Source organism: Hemitrygon akajei, chromosome 32 (genome assembly GCF_048418815.1).
Source record: "Hemitrygon akajei chromosome 32, sHemAka1.3, whole genome shotgun sequence".
NCBI lineage: Eukaryota > Metazoa > Chordata > Chondrichthyes > Myliobatiformes > Dasyatidae > Hemitrygon > Hemitrygon akajei.
Window position 1 is genome coordinate 1,644,503 of NC_133155.1, and position 17,733 is coordinate 1,662,235.

The 17,733-nt window shown below is 41.5% G+C and overlaps 1 protein-coding gene across 10 annotated transcripts in view; it reads left to right on the plus strand.

Annotated features, from left to right (window-relative positions):
• The window catches only part of LOC140719621 (phosphatase and actin regulator 4-like), a 290,097-nt gene that overhangs the window by 196,887 nt on the left and 75,477 nt on the right, over window positions 1-17,733 (plus strand). The window contains exon 1 of one of the 10 annotated variants that reach the window (XM_073034341.1): window positions 1,620-1,748. The exons of the other annotated variants lie outside the window; for them this stretch is intronic. Coding sequence (XP_072890442.1) covers window positions 1,703-1,748 — 46 coding nt within the window. The 5' untranslated portion in view covers window positions 1,620-1,702. Of the gene's footprint in view, window positions 1-1,619; window positions 1,749-17,733 lie in introns of those variants that run through there. 10 annotated transcript variants of the gene reach the window in all.

Here is a 17,733-nt window from a genome sequence, read left to right on the forward strand (position 1 = left end):
TAATGAATTCCTTTGGTCATAATGACATTGAGTGTGAGGTTATTGTTGCAACATCACTCAAATCTTCTCAGCAAATTTATGATGGTGTTTGAGTTGTGCCTAGCTATGTAGTTATGAGTGTTGAGAGGAAAGCAGTGGGCTAAGCACATATCCTTGAGGTTACTGGGATTGGTTGTAGGTCAAGAGAAGATGTTATTACAGATCTGCACTGAATGTTGTCTCCTGATAAGGAAGTTAAGGATCCAGTTGCAGAGGGAGGTACTGATGCCCAGGTTTTAGTATTTATGAGTTAGTACTGAAGGTATGATGTATGATGGTGTTGAATGCAGACAAACAGACAGACATACTTTATTGATCCCGAGGGAAATTGTGTTTCATTACAGTCGCACCAACCAAGAATAGTGTAGAAATATAGCAATATAAAACCATAAATAATTAAATAATAATAAGTAAATTATGCCAAGTGCTAAGGTGTAATCAAATAACAGCAGCCTCATGTAGGTATTGCTGTTGTCCAGGTGCGGAAAAGCTGAGTGGAGAGCCAGTGAGATTATATTTGCTGAAAACCTGTTGTGCCGGTAGGCAAATTGCAGCGGGTTCATGTCCTTGTTCAGGCAGTAGTTAATTCTAGCTATGACCAACCTCTCAAAGCACTTCATCACAGTAGATGTGAGTGCTCTGGGCAATTAGCATTGAGGCAGCTCACCCTGCTCTTCTTAGGCATTGGTATTGTTGATGTCCTTTTGAAGCAGGTGGGAACCTGCTGCTGCAGCAATGAGAGTTTGAAGATGCCCTGGAACATTCCTGCCAGTTGGTTTTCAGTGCCTTGTCAGGTATAACAGCGGGGCCTGATGCCTTTTAAAAGGTGTGGAGCTCACTGGGAAGTGGTGCTTCATTGCCATTTATGCTGTAGGTTTCATCTTACAGGAAGCAGCGGCATACACATGCTGCCGCAGCTGCTGTTCATCTGTTTGTGCCTTTAATATCAGCAGAATTGCCTTTTCAGTCTCACAATGGCCTTTAGGTCATTCCTTTACTACTGTGTAGGGTTCTTGGTCGCCATGGTACAGACCCAGCTCTCAGCAGACTGTAAATCCTAGCAGACTGGTTTGGCAAGACAGTATGTTCTTGAAGCCACATGCAGGTCCAGATGAAGAAATGTTAATTCGAATCCAAAGGGGGATCCCTGAATATGGTCCAGTTCACAGATTCAAAGCAGTCCTGTATATGCTCCTCCACCTCTCTTGACAGTAGTTTACACAAACTGAGAAAATTTGTTTCTTAAGATACCAGGAAAACTCTGATGTGAAAAAAAATAGTTCTACTTACTCGGGCTCCAGCCAGAAGTTGCAGTCCTTTTATTTCTGATACTTTGCTCCATCTGGGTTACGCCCATGGTCTGTTTGTGTTAATTCCATTGTTTTCTAGACACCCTGTTCTCATTCTTCTGAGAAAGAAATATTTGAAAGGGCTATTTTGACTTGGCTGTAATGTCACTTTAATTGTAAACACTAGCTGTGATCCTCCTCTCAAGCCCTGTGTTAATCAGTGAGCTAGACATTTCCTCCTCCTCTTCTACGTATTTCACTGCTGAATTAAACCTACGCCCACCTCAGTTTCTCACAGCCTTCAACGGCAGCCGGCTTGAAGTGGGAGCCAAAGACAGCCAGCTGATTAGTGGAGCACTGTCTCGGCTGTTTACATGTTTTGTACATCTTGTGTTACGAAGCTGGTGTCTCAGAATGGAAGTAAGTTGATTTTAAGTTGCATTTTTAATGTATAGTTTTCACATTCACATCCATTTTCACTTCACCTTTTCTCCTTCCATTCTCCTGGTTAGCAACCTGAATCTGTTTAAGGATGTATCATCATTTTTTACTATTTTTGTTCTGCATAGTGAATTTAAGCAGTTAATTCAGAAAGGATTTGTTTAGCATTTGAAGAGGGTTCTGGCTGGGTTTGGACTCTACCAATGACTATCCTTGGGTGGTCCATAAACAGAGATGCACTTGCTTTGATTATCACTAAGGTGTTCAGTCTTGAAATATTTTTATTTGTAAAACTCCCTTTAATATTGTTATATTAATTATAGTGTGAGATGGTAACAGGGCTCTGGATCCATTCAGTGCTGGTATGTACTTTATTGATTCAATTCTGCACATGGGGGAGAAAAAGAATTCAAAAAGAATCTACTACTTTCCTGGCGTATATGATGAATAAGCTCTTCTTGGGCTTCCAGGCTGGTACAGGTATTGATTTTACCCGACATTTCGATGACAAACTCTGCTATATTCATCAGTGATGATGCCTGGGCACTTCTAATCCGTTGGTATATATACCCCTGTCATCAACCCTCCTGATTGGTTAGTCCACGTCCAATCAGGTTTCCGCTGTCCCACATTGTTTACGATCCAATTCCTGTTCTTACTTAAGTTCATTTTCTCTAGTTTTATTTCAATGGCTTCCTTCAGAGAAATCAATGGTAGCAGGACATTGCATTTGCAATGGCCATAGGATTGACTTCAGTGGCACAAAACTACTGTGCAGCACCAATGGCCTTAGGGACTGCCTGGTGAAGGAAGCCATTGAAATAAAATTGGAGAATAAGAATCTCCCCAAGCCTCATCTTGTGTAATTTGGTCTCAAATATTATCTGATAACATTCCTATATTGAAGTTTGGGAGATGTCTTGAAGATGATTATTGTAATTAATTGCTTTACAAAGTAGATTAGATTCACAACGAATGTAGCATGGTCCTGTAGCATTTGAGTTGCTCCCTTGAAGGTCCAGGATGGTTCAATCCTGACATTGGATGTTGTCTTTGTGGAATGTGTTCTGGTCACCTCACTACAGGAAGGATATGAAAACTATAGAAAGGGTGCAGGGTAGATTTACAAGGAAGTTACCGGGATTGGGGAACATGCCTTATGAGAATAGGATGAGTGAACTCGGCCTTTTCTCCTTGGAGCGGCAGAGGATGAGAGATGACCTGATAGAGGTGTATAAGATGATGAGGGGCATTGATCGTGTGGATAGTCAGAGGCTTTTTCCTAGGGCAGAAATGGCAAAAACAAGGGGGCACAGTTTTAAGGTGCTTGGAAGTAGGTACAGAGGAGATGTCAGGGGTAAGTTTCTTATGCAGAGAGTGGTGAATGTGTGGAATGGGCTACCGGCAATGGTGGTGGAGGCGGTCTGCGTCTCCTGGTCATTTGTAAGGCACGAAAAACCACAACAATACGATAGGGTCTTTTAAGAGACTCCTGGATAGGTACGTGGAGCTTAGAAAAATAGAGGGCTATGGATAACCCTAGGTAACTTCTAAAGTAAGTACATATTTGGCACAGCATTGTGGGCTGAAGGGCCTGTATTGTGCTGTAGGTTTTCTATGTGACTGTGTGGGTTTCTGCTGGATGCTCTGGGTCTCTCCTGCATCCTCATGTGTAGATAATGGGGGTGGAGCAGCATCTTAAAAAGAAAAAAGGCCATAAAAATGTAAGGAGAGCTGATGGGAGACACTATGTTGTAGAGCTACGGAGAAAAATGGAGAGGGAGAACAGCACCAATAGGATTGCCCTTCCGGAAACCTGCATGAACTTGATGGGTTGAATGGCCTTTGTCTTATTCAGTAGGCAAATGTGTTTGGAGCAGCAGCTCATCTTTAGTACAGCGTTAATCATTCATGATGGGTGCCTAAGGATAGCCTTGCTATTTTTAGAAAGGGATCTTATTTTTAATTTCCTCTGTTTCCTTGTTCTCTGTCATTAATCTGTGTTGCATTTGTGGTCAGTGTGCTTTGACACCTCTGCTCATAATGTATTTTACTTTTCCTGGTGCCCTGTCTCTTTCCCTCTCTCTAGGGAGAGGTTCATCCTGTCTTACTTTCCCTGAACCAATTTCACTGGTGTTTAAAATGGGAAAATTGTTTTTTTTTCACAAGGACAGATTGTTTCTTGTTGCTGGGATAATTTCTAACCTTCATCTAAGCAGGCTGCTGGTTGCTTGCTGTGTTTCGTTCCTAACGCAGCCCTTGCTATTCAGAACCTCATCTTACTTATCTGGTAAAACATGTTAGATTTGCAGGTATTCATAGGCTGTCTTATCAAAGCTCAGCTTGCTCTTGCCAGCAGGAGTTTCTTGTTAGCTGATCTCCAGAAAGCAATCCCAACTGTAGGACCATTGTGTCATGTGGGATCATCTACTGGACAAATATGGTTGTGTTAGGTGTTAATTGGTATGGGGACCAATGGAGCCAGGCTGTCTTAAATTGCTCAGCCTTCACATGAGTGCAGAGGGGATGCCATACAAGTCTTGGGGGGGGGGGGGGGGGGAAATCAATGTTATAGTCATAGAGTTAGCCAGCACAATCTTAACACACCCATGCTAACCAAGGTGTCTACTAGACCTCCTTGCATTTGCCTGTGTTTGGCCCACATTCTTCTAAACCATTTTCCACATATCTGTCCAAACGTCTTTCATACATTATTATCGTTCATGCCTATACCACTTCCTCTTGCAGCTCATTGCATAATACCACACCAATTCTAGGTGAGAGATATTTTGTTCTGTCAGCTTTGGCAGAGCTCTAACCCCTTTTGCCCCCAGATTTAAATATGCAAGCAAGAGAAACAATTTAATGCAGGCAAGTACAGTATAAAGGCAAGAACAAATAACATAAATACTTTATAGTTTAAGATGGTTAAGGATGAAGCTGAAGGGAATCTAAAACATTTTGGCACTTCAGTTTCAATGTTAACCATGCTTATCCAATGCAGAGCAGCAACCAAAAGCAACGGGGTGAACTAGAATGTCGGAAAGTCCGTAACAAACATACCTATGTTCTGAGCAAACTCTACTTTCAATATGTAGTCCAGTTCTGGCCAGCCAAACATGAGAGAAACATTCAATTGCTGGAGGCCATACAGCTAAAATAACACAAAGCTAATTCTTACTGTCCAAGTCCGAGATGAGGAAAGAATGGAGAATTCATTGTTTCAGCCTCAAGCAGCAAATGAGGTGATCTTGGAGGTATGCAGTTAGTTAAAGAAATGACAGATAAATGCAAAATATGACCTTAAATTGCAAGGCAAGGAAACATAAATGCTTTATCATGGAATGCTTCTTCAAACACCAGTATATGGATTTGACTTCCACCAAAGTCTTTGTGTTTGCCCTGCTGTTGGGATTATCCTGTGATTCTTAGTGCAGATGCAGATATGCCGAGAAAAAAACCCTTTGAAAACTAGGCCATTGGTTAAACAAGGGCCTTGACATTCCTCAGAAGGAGACATCAAATTCTAATATTCTGTATTTGTAGAAAATAAGTATGCAAAACATGCTTAATAAAAATATGTTTGTTGGAACAGTCCTCCTGGCAGTGTTACACAGTTAATTTGTTTTCATTATAGTCCATAAAGAGTGGAGGTGGTGGGTGGGGGTGTGTGCAGGAGCTGATGCTGAACAGAAGGTGAAACATATTTGGAATAGGGAAAGGAAGCATGACTGAAAACGAGATTCTGTGGATGCTAGAAATCATGAGCAACACAAAACATGAGGAACTGTACGCTGAGAGTGAACAGTCAACATTTTGGGCTGAGTTGTGATGAAGGGTCTTGGCCAAAAACATCGACTGTTTACTCCCCTCAGTTGATGGTTGAAAGGAAGTTTTTAAGTCGCCTTTGTTGTAAATCAGTGCAGCATTGGATAGATGATTTCTTTCCAAAAATGGTATCCATGCCAGAGCATTGGCTTCCATCTATGCAGTGGGAAGAGCTCAATATCAGCAAAAATTAACATTTGTAGCTTAGCAATATTTTAAACCAGGAGTGATGAAATGTTTGAGTTTATTGGCTGAAGTAAATCATTCTTGAGAAAGTAATGAAGAATAATGGAGAGATTTAGAACCAATTACTAATGGAACCATTAAGTAAAAGTAGCCCAGATGCGGGGCCTCAACCTGGCATTTTGATTTATACCTTTTGCCCCCACATGCTGTGTGCCTCCTTGAGTTCCTCCAGCATTACGCTTCTGATTTTTTGAAGTAAGTTGTGGTCAAGTTTACTGGTGACACAACAGTGGTGGGGTAATGACCAACAAGTATGAGATGGCCTCCAGAGAGAATATGGAAGAGCTAGAGGCCTGGTGCCAGGCAAGTAACCTCGTCCTCAGTGTCAACAAGATGAAGAAGAAAGTTATTGACTTCAGGAGAATTTGAACTTATTATATCCCCCTTTATAGTGGGGGCACAGCAAGTGGAAACTGCAAGCAGTTTCAAACTCCTGGGAGTGCACATCTCATACAACCATTCAAGGTCCCAGAACACGCCCTTCGCACCAATGCCTCTACTTACTGAGGAGGCTGAAGAGAGCTGGACTTTGCATATCTATCATCTATAGATCCATAGTAGTGAGCATCCTAAAAGCTGCATCACTATGGTATGGAGACTGCACTGCAGAGGACAGGAAGGCTCTACAGCAGGTAACCAAAGTTGTCCAACATGTACCAGCCTACCTGTCATGAAGGATCCCTCCCACCCACCCTGCTCATGATGTGTTTGTCCTGCTTCTGTTAGCGAAGAAGCTACATAACTTGCACACCAGGACCAACAGACTCAATAAGGTACTTTTCCCAAGCAGTAAGGCTGATCAACACCATTACCTACTAACCCACCCCTCACCACTACTACTATATCATTTCCTGTCAATCACCTTGTGTACAGACACTCCTGTACCTAGTGTCACTTTATGATGTTACGAACCCCGTAACTGGGTCACTTACCAGCAAAGATAGAGAGGTCCGTTGAAGTCTGATGGTACTATTTTTAACAGTATTTATTAGTAAAAATACACAAAAGTAATATCAATGCAAACATACAGATAATATACGTCATCAATACTAAATCTAAAAGTGCGGGTACAATAATAATCAATAAGAAATAGCTCTATCGTTGTCTAGGGGATAATGTATTGTCCGATGGAAATATAAAAGTCACTCAGTTCATTCAGGCTGCAGCCCTTGGTTGGAGACAAGAGAGATTTTTAGAAAACTTGCCGGCTTTCCTTTTTATGATTTCGATCCTTCGGAATTTCGTTGGTGTGGCCTCTTCTTTAGCTAAGCCGTTCTTCCATGGCGAGCCCGCCAATTCCCAGGCAAGGGAAAAGGACGCACGCGAGCCCCATTGGCTGTTGCTATTAAACGCTGTCACGGGATTTCTAGCGTCTCTCCTGGTGCGTCTAAAGGGGTTGTCCCCCAGACCCTCTTTTATCCTTACTCACGGGGTCTCAGATGTCAGTCAGGTTGGGATGATGCAATCCCTCAACCAGCCCACTCTGGTCATCCCCTGAGGGCTTCAATGAATAGTACAGTACTCAATACACAATTCCGTCTCCAAGAGACAATGGCCGTTATCCGTGGCTTTGTCTTGCTGAGGCCAGGACACATTCCAAAACCTTGAGGATTCTCTCTCATTTCCTGGGTCCCAGACCCAAATTAATAGCGATCTTGCGATTCTCAAGAAGGAAGGGGCTACTTTGTACCCTTCGGCCCCTCAGAGTTGTGGCACATTCGTAACAATGAACATACAATCAATTTATGTATGTTAACTGTCTTATGTAGTTATATTTATTTGTTGTTTTGTGCTATGTTGGATATGGAGTAACGATTATTTTGTTCTCCTTTACACTTGTGTACTGGAAATGACATTAAACAATCTTGGGATGTGGTGATTACTCAGAAGGAAAGCCTGTGCAATTTCTCCGGGGCAGGGAGTGATGAGCAAGCAGGGACTTTGAGGGAGGACCTGGCTGGAAAATGTCATTTTGAAACAATGGGCCATGGTGAAGTTTAAAGGACAGAAGTTAGCTTATTATTTAATGAGATCAGCATTTCCCATTGTTCTTTTTTCAGGAGTGCAGGAGGAATGGTGATATTTTTTTAATGTCAGTATTAGCTCAGTGTTCACTTCCGGAACATGGTCAGAGAGTTTTTCCACATTTTAATCATTCCCGAACTGATCTGTGGCTGAATTAAGTATTCACTCTTACCATAAGCCTTTACTAAAGAAAAATCTGTCAAACCAAGATTTAAGATTAGCAATTAATGCAGCATCAAATGTTATTTGCAGTGGGTAATTCCAAAATTATGTCAGGCTTTGCATTTCCAGTTATTTCCTCTTTCCATTCCTGTGAGGCCTGCCGTTAATTGTTAGGGTTGGTCTTCCGTGCCAACAGAAATAATTTGTTGTTTACTTTGAATATTTTGAAAACTTAATCAAATCAGCACATGATCTAAAAAAAGAGAAGATCTGCAGATGCTGGAAATCTGAGCAACACACTCAAAATGCTGGAGGAACTCAGCGGGCCAAGCAGCATTCTAGGAAAAGAGTACAGTCAATGTTTTGGGCCAAAACCTGTGATCTTATCATTGCTGATGAATAGCTCAGTGTTTTTTTAATTCTGTTTTTAATTTAAATTATGGATTCTAAATGTAATTCTAGTTAATGTATTCCGGATTTACAAAGAGTAGATTATCCTTCCTAAAGTATAAAAAAACCTTACTGTTCAGAAAAACGTTCCTTTACCCAATGAGTCAACGCTGAATGTCAAGCACACATATATATCATCATCATTATGTGCTGTGTCGTATGATGTGGATGATCATGGTCTTTCATCTGTCTTTAATCTGAGAAGCTCTTCAAAACCTTTGCCTGTCTGTCACTTGCTGTAATTCATGAATGACATGCGCTGTCGACCATGACTTTTTCTTCCATCAGTTTTTCCCATCACTGCAAGATGTTCTAGTTTCTCTTTCCTCAGTCCATCCCAGAAATCCCAGCTGCCATTTCCTAATTGTTTATATCAGCTGTCTTCTTATTTTTCCCAGATTTCCATCAATTCTTCCCAGATTCTACCACTGTCACTACATTCATCTGCCTTTGAGCAATTTACCATGGGCAATCGGGAAGAAACAGAGAACCCAGGCAATACCCTTAGAGAAAACAAGCAAACTGCACACAATACCCAAAATCAGCATCGAACCCAGGTCACTGCAACTGGGAGGCAGCACTTCAATTATCTGCACCACTGTACTGCATTAAAGTTGTGGTTTACCAGGACTTTGTAAAGTTGCAGATTGTATACACTTTTAATTTTAGTCCTTTAGTTTCTTTCACACTTACTAATTATTCCTGATATGTATTATAATGATATTTAATGTCAGTGTAATTATACAGATGCAGGCAATGTAAAATAAAATCAAAAATGCAGGAAATACTTGGATTATGCTGCATTTGTGGTAACACCCACAATAGTCATATTAATGACTCAATGGGCTGAATGGCTTTATTTTACTCCTATGTCTTATGATCTTATTAACTTTGTAAAAATGTAATTGACTTGTTATTGTCACGTGTATTGAGATAGAGTGAATAAACCAGACTGACCATTCCAAACATAAGGACACCGAGGTAACAATGCAGAGTATTGTGTTACTGTTACAGCGAAAGTGCAAGCATACAGATAGAGGCAAGGACCATGATGAGGTAGATTGAAAGATCGAGTTCATCCTTATAGTACTGGAGGTCATAAGGGTATAACAAGATAAGAGCAGGGGTCAGCCATCTGGCCTGTTGAGCCTGCCTTGCTATTCAATTAGAACACTAGGAGCAGGAGTTGTCCATGCGTCCTGTTAGGCCTTTTCCACTACTCAGTGAGCTTATAGCTGATCCGGCTGTCGGCTTGGCTCCACCTGCCTGCCTTTTCCACATAACCTTTCATTTCCCTATGTTAGAGAATTTAGTAGCGATCAATCCTCGTAGCTAAGAGTACAAACCTAGCCATTAATCATGTTGCCTCTCAGACGATTAGCACCTATACAATTGGTTCTTCATTGATGACAAGATCTATTGTTAGTACAAGGAAGATAGACTCATTTTGCTTCCCATCGCACCATCCTGAGGACTGTCAACCCGTCCTCAAGCTTAAATTTTCCTCTATACAAAAATCTAATTGTGTCTTAAATATGCTAAAATATGCCTCTTCTGCAAATTCACAACTTAAATATGCCTCTTCTGCAGATTCACAACTCTCTTGAAAAAGCAGTTTCTCCTCATCTCTGTTCTAAATCCATTCCCCTGAATCTTGATGCAATGTCGCTATTCTATTTTTGAGTGGAAACAACTTTCCTGCCTCTGTTTTATCTACCCCTTTCAGAATTTTATATGTTTCTCTAAGATGCCCTCTCATGCTTCCGGATTCTAGTGAATATAGTGCCTGGCGATTCAGAGGTTAACCTCTTCATCTCCGGAATATACCTGGTGAACCTCATCTGAACCACCTCCTAAACCAATATATTGTTTTCTCAAGTAAGGAGATGGGAATTCAAACAGTACTCCAGATGCTCCGGGAAAAACATCGTAAGAGGAAACAGTGAAAGGGCTGTGTGAAAGAAGGGGGTGTGGGGTGAGTTGGTGTGGTGATGGGGTTCAGGAAACACTGAAAGGGTTGTGTGTAGGGAGGGGGTGTGAGGTGGTGTGGTGATGTGGTTCAGAAAACACTGACAGGGTTGTGTGAAGGGAGGGGCTGTATAGTGATGGGGTTCAGGAAACGGTGAAAGGCTGAGCGAAGGGATGTGTGCTGGTGGGGTTCAGGAAACGGTGAAAGGCTGAGCGAAGGGATGTGTGCTGGTGGGGTTCAGGAAACGGTGAAAGGCTGAGCGAAGGGAAGGGAGGTTCAGGGTGGTGGTGGGGTTCAGGAAACGGTGAAAGGGCTGAGCGAAGGGAAGGAGGTTCAGGGTGGTGGAGTTGATGGTGATAGTAGAAGCAAACCACTGAAAGAAAAACAGAAAATACTGGAAATACTCCGTAGGTCAGTTCAACAGGCTTTTACAGTGCAATAGAAGAGATGTGGTCTAATCTGCCTGCAGCCCTGATGAAGAGTCTCAGCCCACAATGAGTCTTTATTCCTCTCCATAGACGCTGCCCGACCTGTTGATTTCCTGCAGGATTTTGTGTATGTTCCTGCTGGAGTATTTCTAGCTTTTGGTGAGACCCGACGCAGACTGGGAGACCATTTCGCTGAACACCTACGCTCTGTCCGCCAGAGAAAGCAGGATCTCCCAGTGGCCACACATTTTAATTCCACGTCCCATTCCCATTCTGATATGTCTATCCATGGCCTCCTCTACTGTCAAGATGAAGCCACCCTTAGGTTGGAGGAACAACACCTTATATACCAGCTGGGTAGCCTCCAAACTGATGGCATGAACATTGACTTCTCTAACTTCTGTTAATGCCCCTCCCCTTCTTACCCCATCACTGATATATTTAGGTTTTTTTCTGTCTCTGCCCATCACTCTGCCTGTTCTCCATCTCCCTCTGGTGCTCCCCTCCCCCTTTCTTTCTCCCTAGGCTTCCCGTCCCATGAAGGGAAAGCCCTTCTCCAGCTCTGTATCACTTTTGCCAATCACCTGTCTGGCTCTCAACTTCACCCCATCCCCTCCGGTCTTCTCCTATCATTTTGCATTTCCCCCTCCCCCTCCTACTTTCAAATCTCTTACTATCTTTCCTTTCAGTTAGTCCTGACGAAGGGTCTCGGCCTGAAACGTCGACAGCGCTTCTCCCTATAGATGCTGCCTGGCCTGCTGTGTTCCACCAGCATTTTGTGTGTGTGTGTTGCTTGAATTTCCAGCATCTGCAGATTTTCTTGTGTTTGTATTTCTAGCTTTTCTGTTTTATTTTCTAACATACTGATGATATTTGTACATGAATGCTTAAGTCTTCCATGGTTTTTAGTATTTTCATCAGTGAGACAGAAGCTTTTGTTCTGCCCTTTTTGTGTCCATTGGCCACATTCAAATCTATTCGTCAAAGTCTGGGCTTTTAATCAATATGCAAGTTCATCCTTTAATTTATGACATAACCTAAATGTGTAATATTGGCAAATTAGTGTGGGTAGTTTAAAATTATGTAATTAATAAAGATGATGAACTTGTTGAGAACACTGAGAGGCAGTTCTGCAAATTAGCAAACCTGTCCAGTTTTCCTTCAAGCAACACACACTAAATGCTGGAAGAACTCAGCAGGCCAGGCAGCATCTATGGAAAAAGGTACAGTCAATGTTCGGGCCAAAACTCTTTGGCAGGACTGGAGAAAAAAAGCTGAGGACTAGACTTTAAAGATGGGGGAGGGGAGAGGAGAGAGAACCACAGGTAATAGATGAAACCTGGAGGGAGAGGGATGAAGTAAAGAGCTGGGAAGTTGATTGGTGAAAGAGACAGAAGGTCATGGAAGAAAGAAAAAGGGGGTGGAGCACCAGATGGAGGCAATTGATGGGCAAGGAGATAAGGTGAGAGAAGGAAAAGGGGATGGGAAATGGAGAAGCGGTTGGGGGAGCATTACCAGAAGTTGAGATATCGACGTTCATGCCATCAAGGTTGGAGGCTACTCAAACAGAATATAAAGTGCTGTTCCTCCAACTGAAGTGTAGCCTCATCGTGACAGTAGAGAAGACCATGGATGGACATATTGGAATGGGAAGTGGAATTAAAATGGGTGGCCACTGGGAGATCCCACTTGTTCTAGCAGATGGAGTGTAGATGCTCGGTGAAGTGGTTTCACAATCTACGTCGGGTCTCACCAATGTACAGGAGGCCACACTGGGAGCACCAAACACAGTAAATGACCCCAATAGACTCACAAGTGAAGTGTCACCTCACCTAAAAGGACTGTTTAAGGCCCTGGATGGTAGTGAGGGAGGAGGTGATGGAGCATAGATGCTTGGCAGAGTGGTCTCCCAATCTACGTCGGTTCTCATCGATAAACAGGAGGCCACACTGGGAGCACTGAACACAGTAAATGACCCCAACAGACTCACAGGTGGTGTATTCCTTCAGTGTTTCCCTCCTCTCAGCCTCTTTCTTAACAAGAGCAATAATTTGCTTACAGCTTTATGAGGTTCAATTTTAGTTAACGGTCTTATACAGGGGATTTTATCAAATGCCTTCTGGAAGTTCAGATAACAACTGTCATTAATTATAGACCAGAGTTTCCTGAGGATAGTCATCAGTAACTAATCCATAATTCTCTGATGTCCCCTTCTTATTCGGAAGCTTGTGGCTTCAACTCCAGTGACAAGATTTGTGAGCTCAGGGCCTCACACAGTACAGTACTCTGAAATCAGTATGGTAATTTAACGTGCATTTTCCTCTGTAAAGTAGATAGAACAGTAGCCAAATTTATGCGGTAAAGTTTCAGAAGGAGCATTGACAAAATGCTCAGATATGCTTATAATACTGGTTGAGACTTGTGTATTGGTCAGCAGAGTCAAGCAAATCTCGATTTCTTCTAATAGTGCTGTGTGATCCTTTGCATCCACTCTTGATCGTACATTGATGTCTAATTTAACTTCTCAGCAATATTGCACTGTTTAGTCTATTTAGAAATTGCACTACACTCTTAACTAGGGTGTGAACAGCATATTTCAGTTATACAATAATTTCCTGCAGTAAATCATCTTAAGACCCTTGCTAAGAGTATTATTTTTACTTATTTAGAGATACAGCACAGTAACAGGCCCCTTCAGCCCAATGAGCCTGATTATATCAATGTGGCCAATTAACCTACCAACCTAAATATCTTTAGAATGTGGGAGGAAACTGGAGTTGTTGGAGGAAACTCACACGGTCATAGGGAGAACAGCAGGATTGACCCTGGGTTATTGTCAACGTAATAGTGTTATGTTAATTGCTGTGTTACTGGGCCATGCTCAAACTAAATTACCAAATGCAATATGACACCAGGCGACATGATATTTTAGGAGAATTGGAGTTAAGGAGTATTTTTTTAGGAGGAGCAAAAAATGACTTAAGAAGCTAGGAGATTTAGGAAGAAGATGGCTCCAGCAAACAACATGACCAGAGGCAATGTCCTTCAGACACTTCACAAAATTACTTATTTTAATTCCTTTGCTAGTACTATTTATTTCAAATATGATTAGTCTGCGATTGGAGTCTGTGATCTATAGTTTGATGGTGTGTTTCGGGCCAGCTGAGCAATCTGGCACTTTGCTGTCTCTGAGTGAATTTGGTGAGGTATTGAGCAAATAGATGGTGCAAGCTCATGATCAACTCTATTTCTCACCAATCCTGCCAATTAAAGTGTTGAAGAAGATTAAAATCCACGAGGATGACAATGCAAGACAAGCAGGTGTTCAGCAACGGCTGCCTGTGAGTGACTGGTCTCTCTCTTGCTCTCACCCGTTGCTCCCAGAGGAAGATTCCTGCATTCAATTGGTCTCTCTCTCCCCCCACCCAACATCCCTCTTGCTTGTTGCTGCTAGAGGATGTTGCTGGGATCTTGGACGTGGTTTGTGGATTGGACTCTGTAGTTTATGTCAAGATGTGTTTCTGGTTGCTCCTTTTTCATTGTTGCTATTTTGATTGGGGCAGACAGGCTCTGTGGCCTGCAGTCACCAACAACACAGCACTAGATTGAACTGAGGTGAAACTGCTTAATTGATTTTTGATGTTTTATATTCTGTGTTTTTTGCCGTTCCTGTGATTTGTTCCTTCTTTTTGCACATTATGTGTTTTTTGTTTTTCTTTGCATGAGTTCCATGGTTTTCTTTGTTTCGTCGCTGTACTTTGAATCTTGGAATTCCAAGCTTAGGGAACAGATGAGGCTTACCCACTTTGACCTCCAGTTAAGGGAATGAGCAACTGAACTGTGGCTGTGAATCTGAAGAAAGGATCTGAACATGCCAAAAATAGCTATTGTGACTTATCACACTTCTCAGCTCTTGTTTGTTGCTTTGTAGGATGCCCAGGTAGTTATACTTCAAATGAGGTGTGTCTTCTCCATCTGATACACTAAAGTCAGTAAGGATTCTTGTGGCTCTTTGTTCACTCTACTTGATCAGTCTGTATGCTTTAAATTTTAGAAATAGATTCTTTAGCTCTCCCAAAGAGAGCAATTGCAGTCCAGTTAATTCAGCTTTAGCAATCAATGTCTTTGCAAATCTTTGTGCACTGTACAACTAACTAAGCTCTCCTGTGATTAAGGGGAAAGTGGAGTGCTGAACTGAAGTAGGTGCAATTCCATTCTGTTTACTGAATTGCTGTTTAGGCCAGACTCCAAACCCTGTCACAGTGACTCGTAGAATTCAAAAGGTTTTGAAAATACATTGTACTTGCAGCCTAGTGACAGTTTACAAGGATGTAATTAGACAGTAGTCACACTGTTATGGTTTTCAGATAACACTCATTTTCACATCCTGGTAGTACCAAAGCTGCTGTTTAAAAATTTTGAAGCCATCATACATTATTTTGTAAAACCTACAATAGAATATAAACACAATGATGTTATGCTGAGGCTTTATAAGGCATTGATCAGACCACATTTGGAGTACAATGAGCAGTTTTGGAACCCTTATCTAAGAAAAGATGTGCTGATGTTGAAAAAGATTCTCGTGTTTATGGGAACTATCCTGGGAATGAAAGGGTTAACATTTGATTGCCCTGGGACTGAATTCACTGGAGTTTAGAAGATTGATGGGCGAATCTCATTGAAACCTCTTCAATATTGAAAGACCTAGATAGAATGGACACGGAGAGGATATTTCTAATAGCGTGGGAGTCTATAAGGCTGGAGGATATTGCCTCAGAACGCAAGAGCATCCCTTGAGAACAGAGATGAGAAGGAATTTCTTTAGCCAGAGGTGTTGAATCTGTGGAATTCATTACCACAGACAACTGTGAAGGCCAAGTTATTGGTATATTTAAAGTGGAGGTTGTTAAGTTCTTGATTAGTGAAAACATCAAAGAATATAGGGGGCAGGAGAGTGGGGTTTGAGAGGGATAATAAATCAGCTGTGATTATCTGGTGGAGCAGACTTGATGGCCAAATAGCCTAATTGTGCTTCTATGTTTTATGGTGGTCTTGGTTGTCAATGGTGATCCCAAAAATGTATTTGTTATATTTTCTGGTTGATATCTCTGATTATTTGAATGTGAATTGCAATACATGTTTAAAAATCTTTTTTAAATGTTAAATTTGTTGTTCAGACAGTTAGTGACTGTCTGAACGTGTTGTTGACTGCTTTTTCTTTCCTCTATCTCTTCCATTCTAACCCAACCCATAAGCCTACTAGGAGCTGCATGCTGATGATTTCTGAGGACAGTTGGTTATTACATGTCTCTTGTGGCCGCTTGCAGTACAGGATGGTCTTCTGTGAGACTTCATCAAATTTCATTATTATTGAGCAACTTAGAACTTAGTGATCTCCATTTTCCCCAATGCTCCTTCAGTCTTCTCTCTGCTTGGCTTGGTTCCTGTCAATGTATTTTGATATATGCCATCAGGTGTAAGGAATGTTGTTCTGGGAATTAATATCTTTGGACACGAAATTGTGCACTCTCCGTGTTGCGTCCAAGTTTCACAACAGATTAAAGCACCCATGTTGTCTACCAATGTAACTTGAACAAAACAAAGCACATCACCATTCCTGAGCTAGTTTCAGATTAGTAGGACACTAGATAGTGAGCTAGTGAGATGAACTGAAATTCTGGTGAGAGCAATGGGTGAGTGTTAGTTACTTGGTATTTTACTTTCATTAGGATTGCATATGCTCATTTCACCCCTCACCCACTCCTTTTTCACATTACCTTTCATTATTGCCTTCTTTTCACCCCACATCCTCTTTATATCCCATTTTGCTTGCAATCTTTTCACCTATATAGCCCCTCTTTTTTTACAATACTCCACCCCTTCGCTTCTCTTTCTACTCCAAAATGCTGAGTTTATTGTATACTCAAGTTCAGAAGACTGTGTGGTATTCTCAATGAAACCAAAAATATAATTACAGGGCTTAACCTTGCAGACAGAACTGATGATTCCTGTGCCAGTGGTTTCTAGGACTAAGACCCATTGTGCCAAAGTAAGGCATTGGCCATTTAGGATAGCTCCAAAGATATGTCTTTATTTCTGAATGTAGAAATTTGTGCACTAATATATTCAAGATAGAGAATGATGGGTTTTTATATATTAAGGAAGTTCAGGGATAAAGGGTGAGTGCTGATGAGTTCAAAGATCAACCTTCATCCCATTGAATGATGGAACAGGCTTGAGGGCTTCATTTCTTGGAGTTAGACATGGACCCAGGCATTTTCGGCACAACTCATTCACACAAAACAACGTTTCTTCCTGATGTAATTCTATTTGTCTGTGTTTACCCTATATCACACTAAACCTTTCCTATCCATGTATCTATGCAAATATCTTTCAAACACTTTAATTATACCTGCCTCTTCCACTTCCTTTGGTAATTTATTCCATTTACCCACAACCCTTTGCGTGAATGAAACAAGCTTGTTGTCATTTCATCTGTATATTTGGATAGAGCATTTGAAAGTCACTGGATCACCTTTCCAAGCAGAACCTGTTTCCCTGTTGCACTGAGTTAGGATTTTGAAATCTGATGTTATATATAGTATGAACATTCTTGTTTAAGTTCAGCTAGCGATCATGAGGAAGCCACTTGTTTCACCTTAGATCTCAATTTGAATCATAAGACCATAAGATATCGGAGCAGGATTAGGTCAATTTGCTCATCGAGTCTCCGCCATTTCATTATAGCTGATCCTTTTTCCCTCTCAGCCTCACTCTCATGCCGTCTCTCCATATCCTTTCATGCCCCGAATAATTTTTCATGAATATCTAGAATCTAATGAAGCAGGTAATCGTG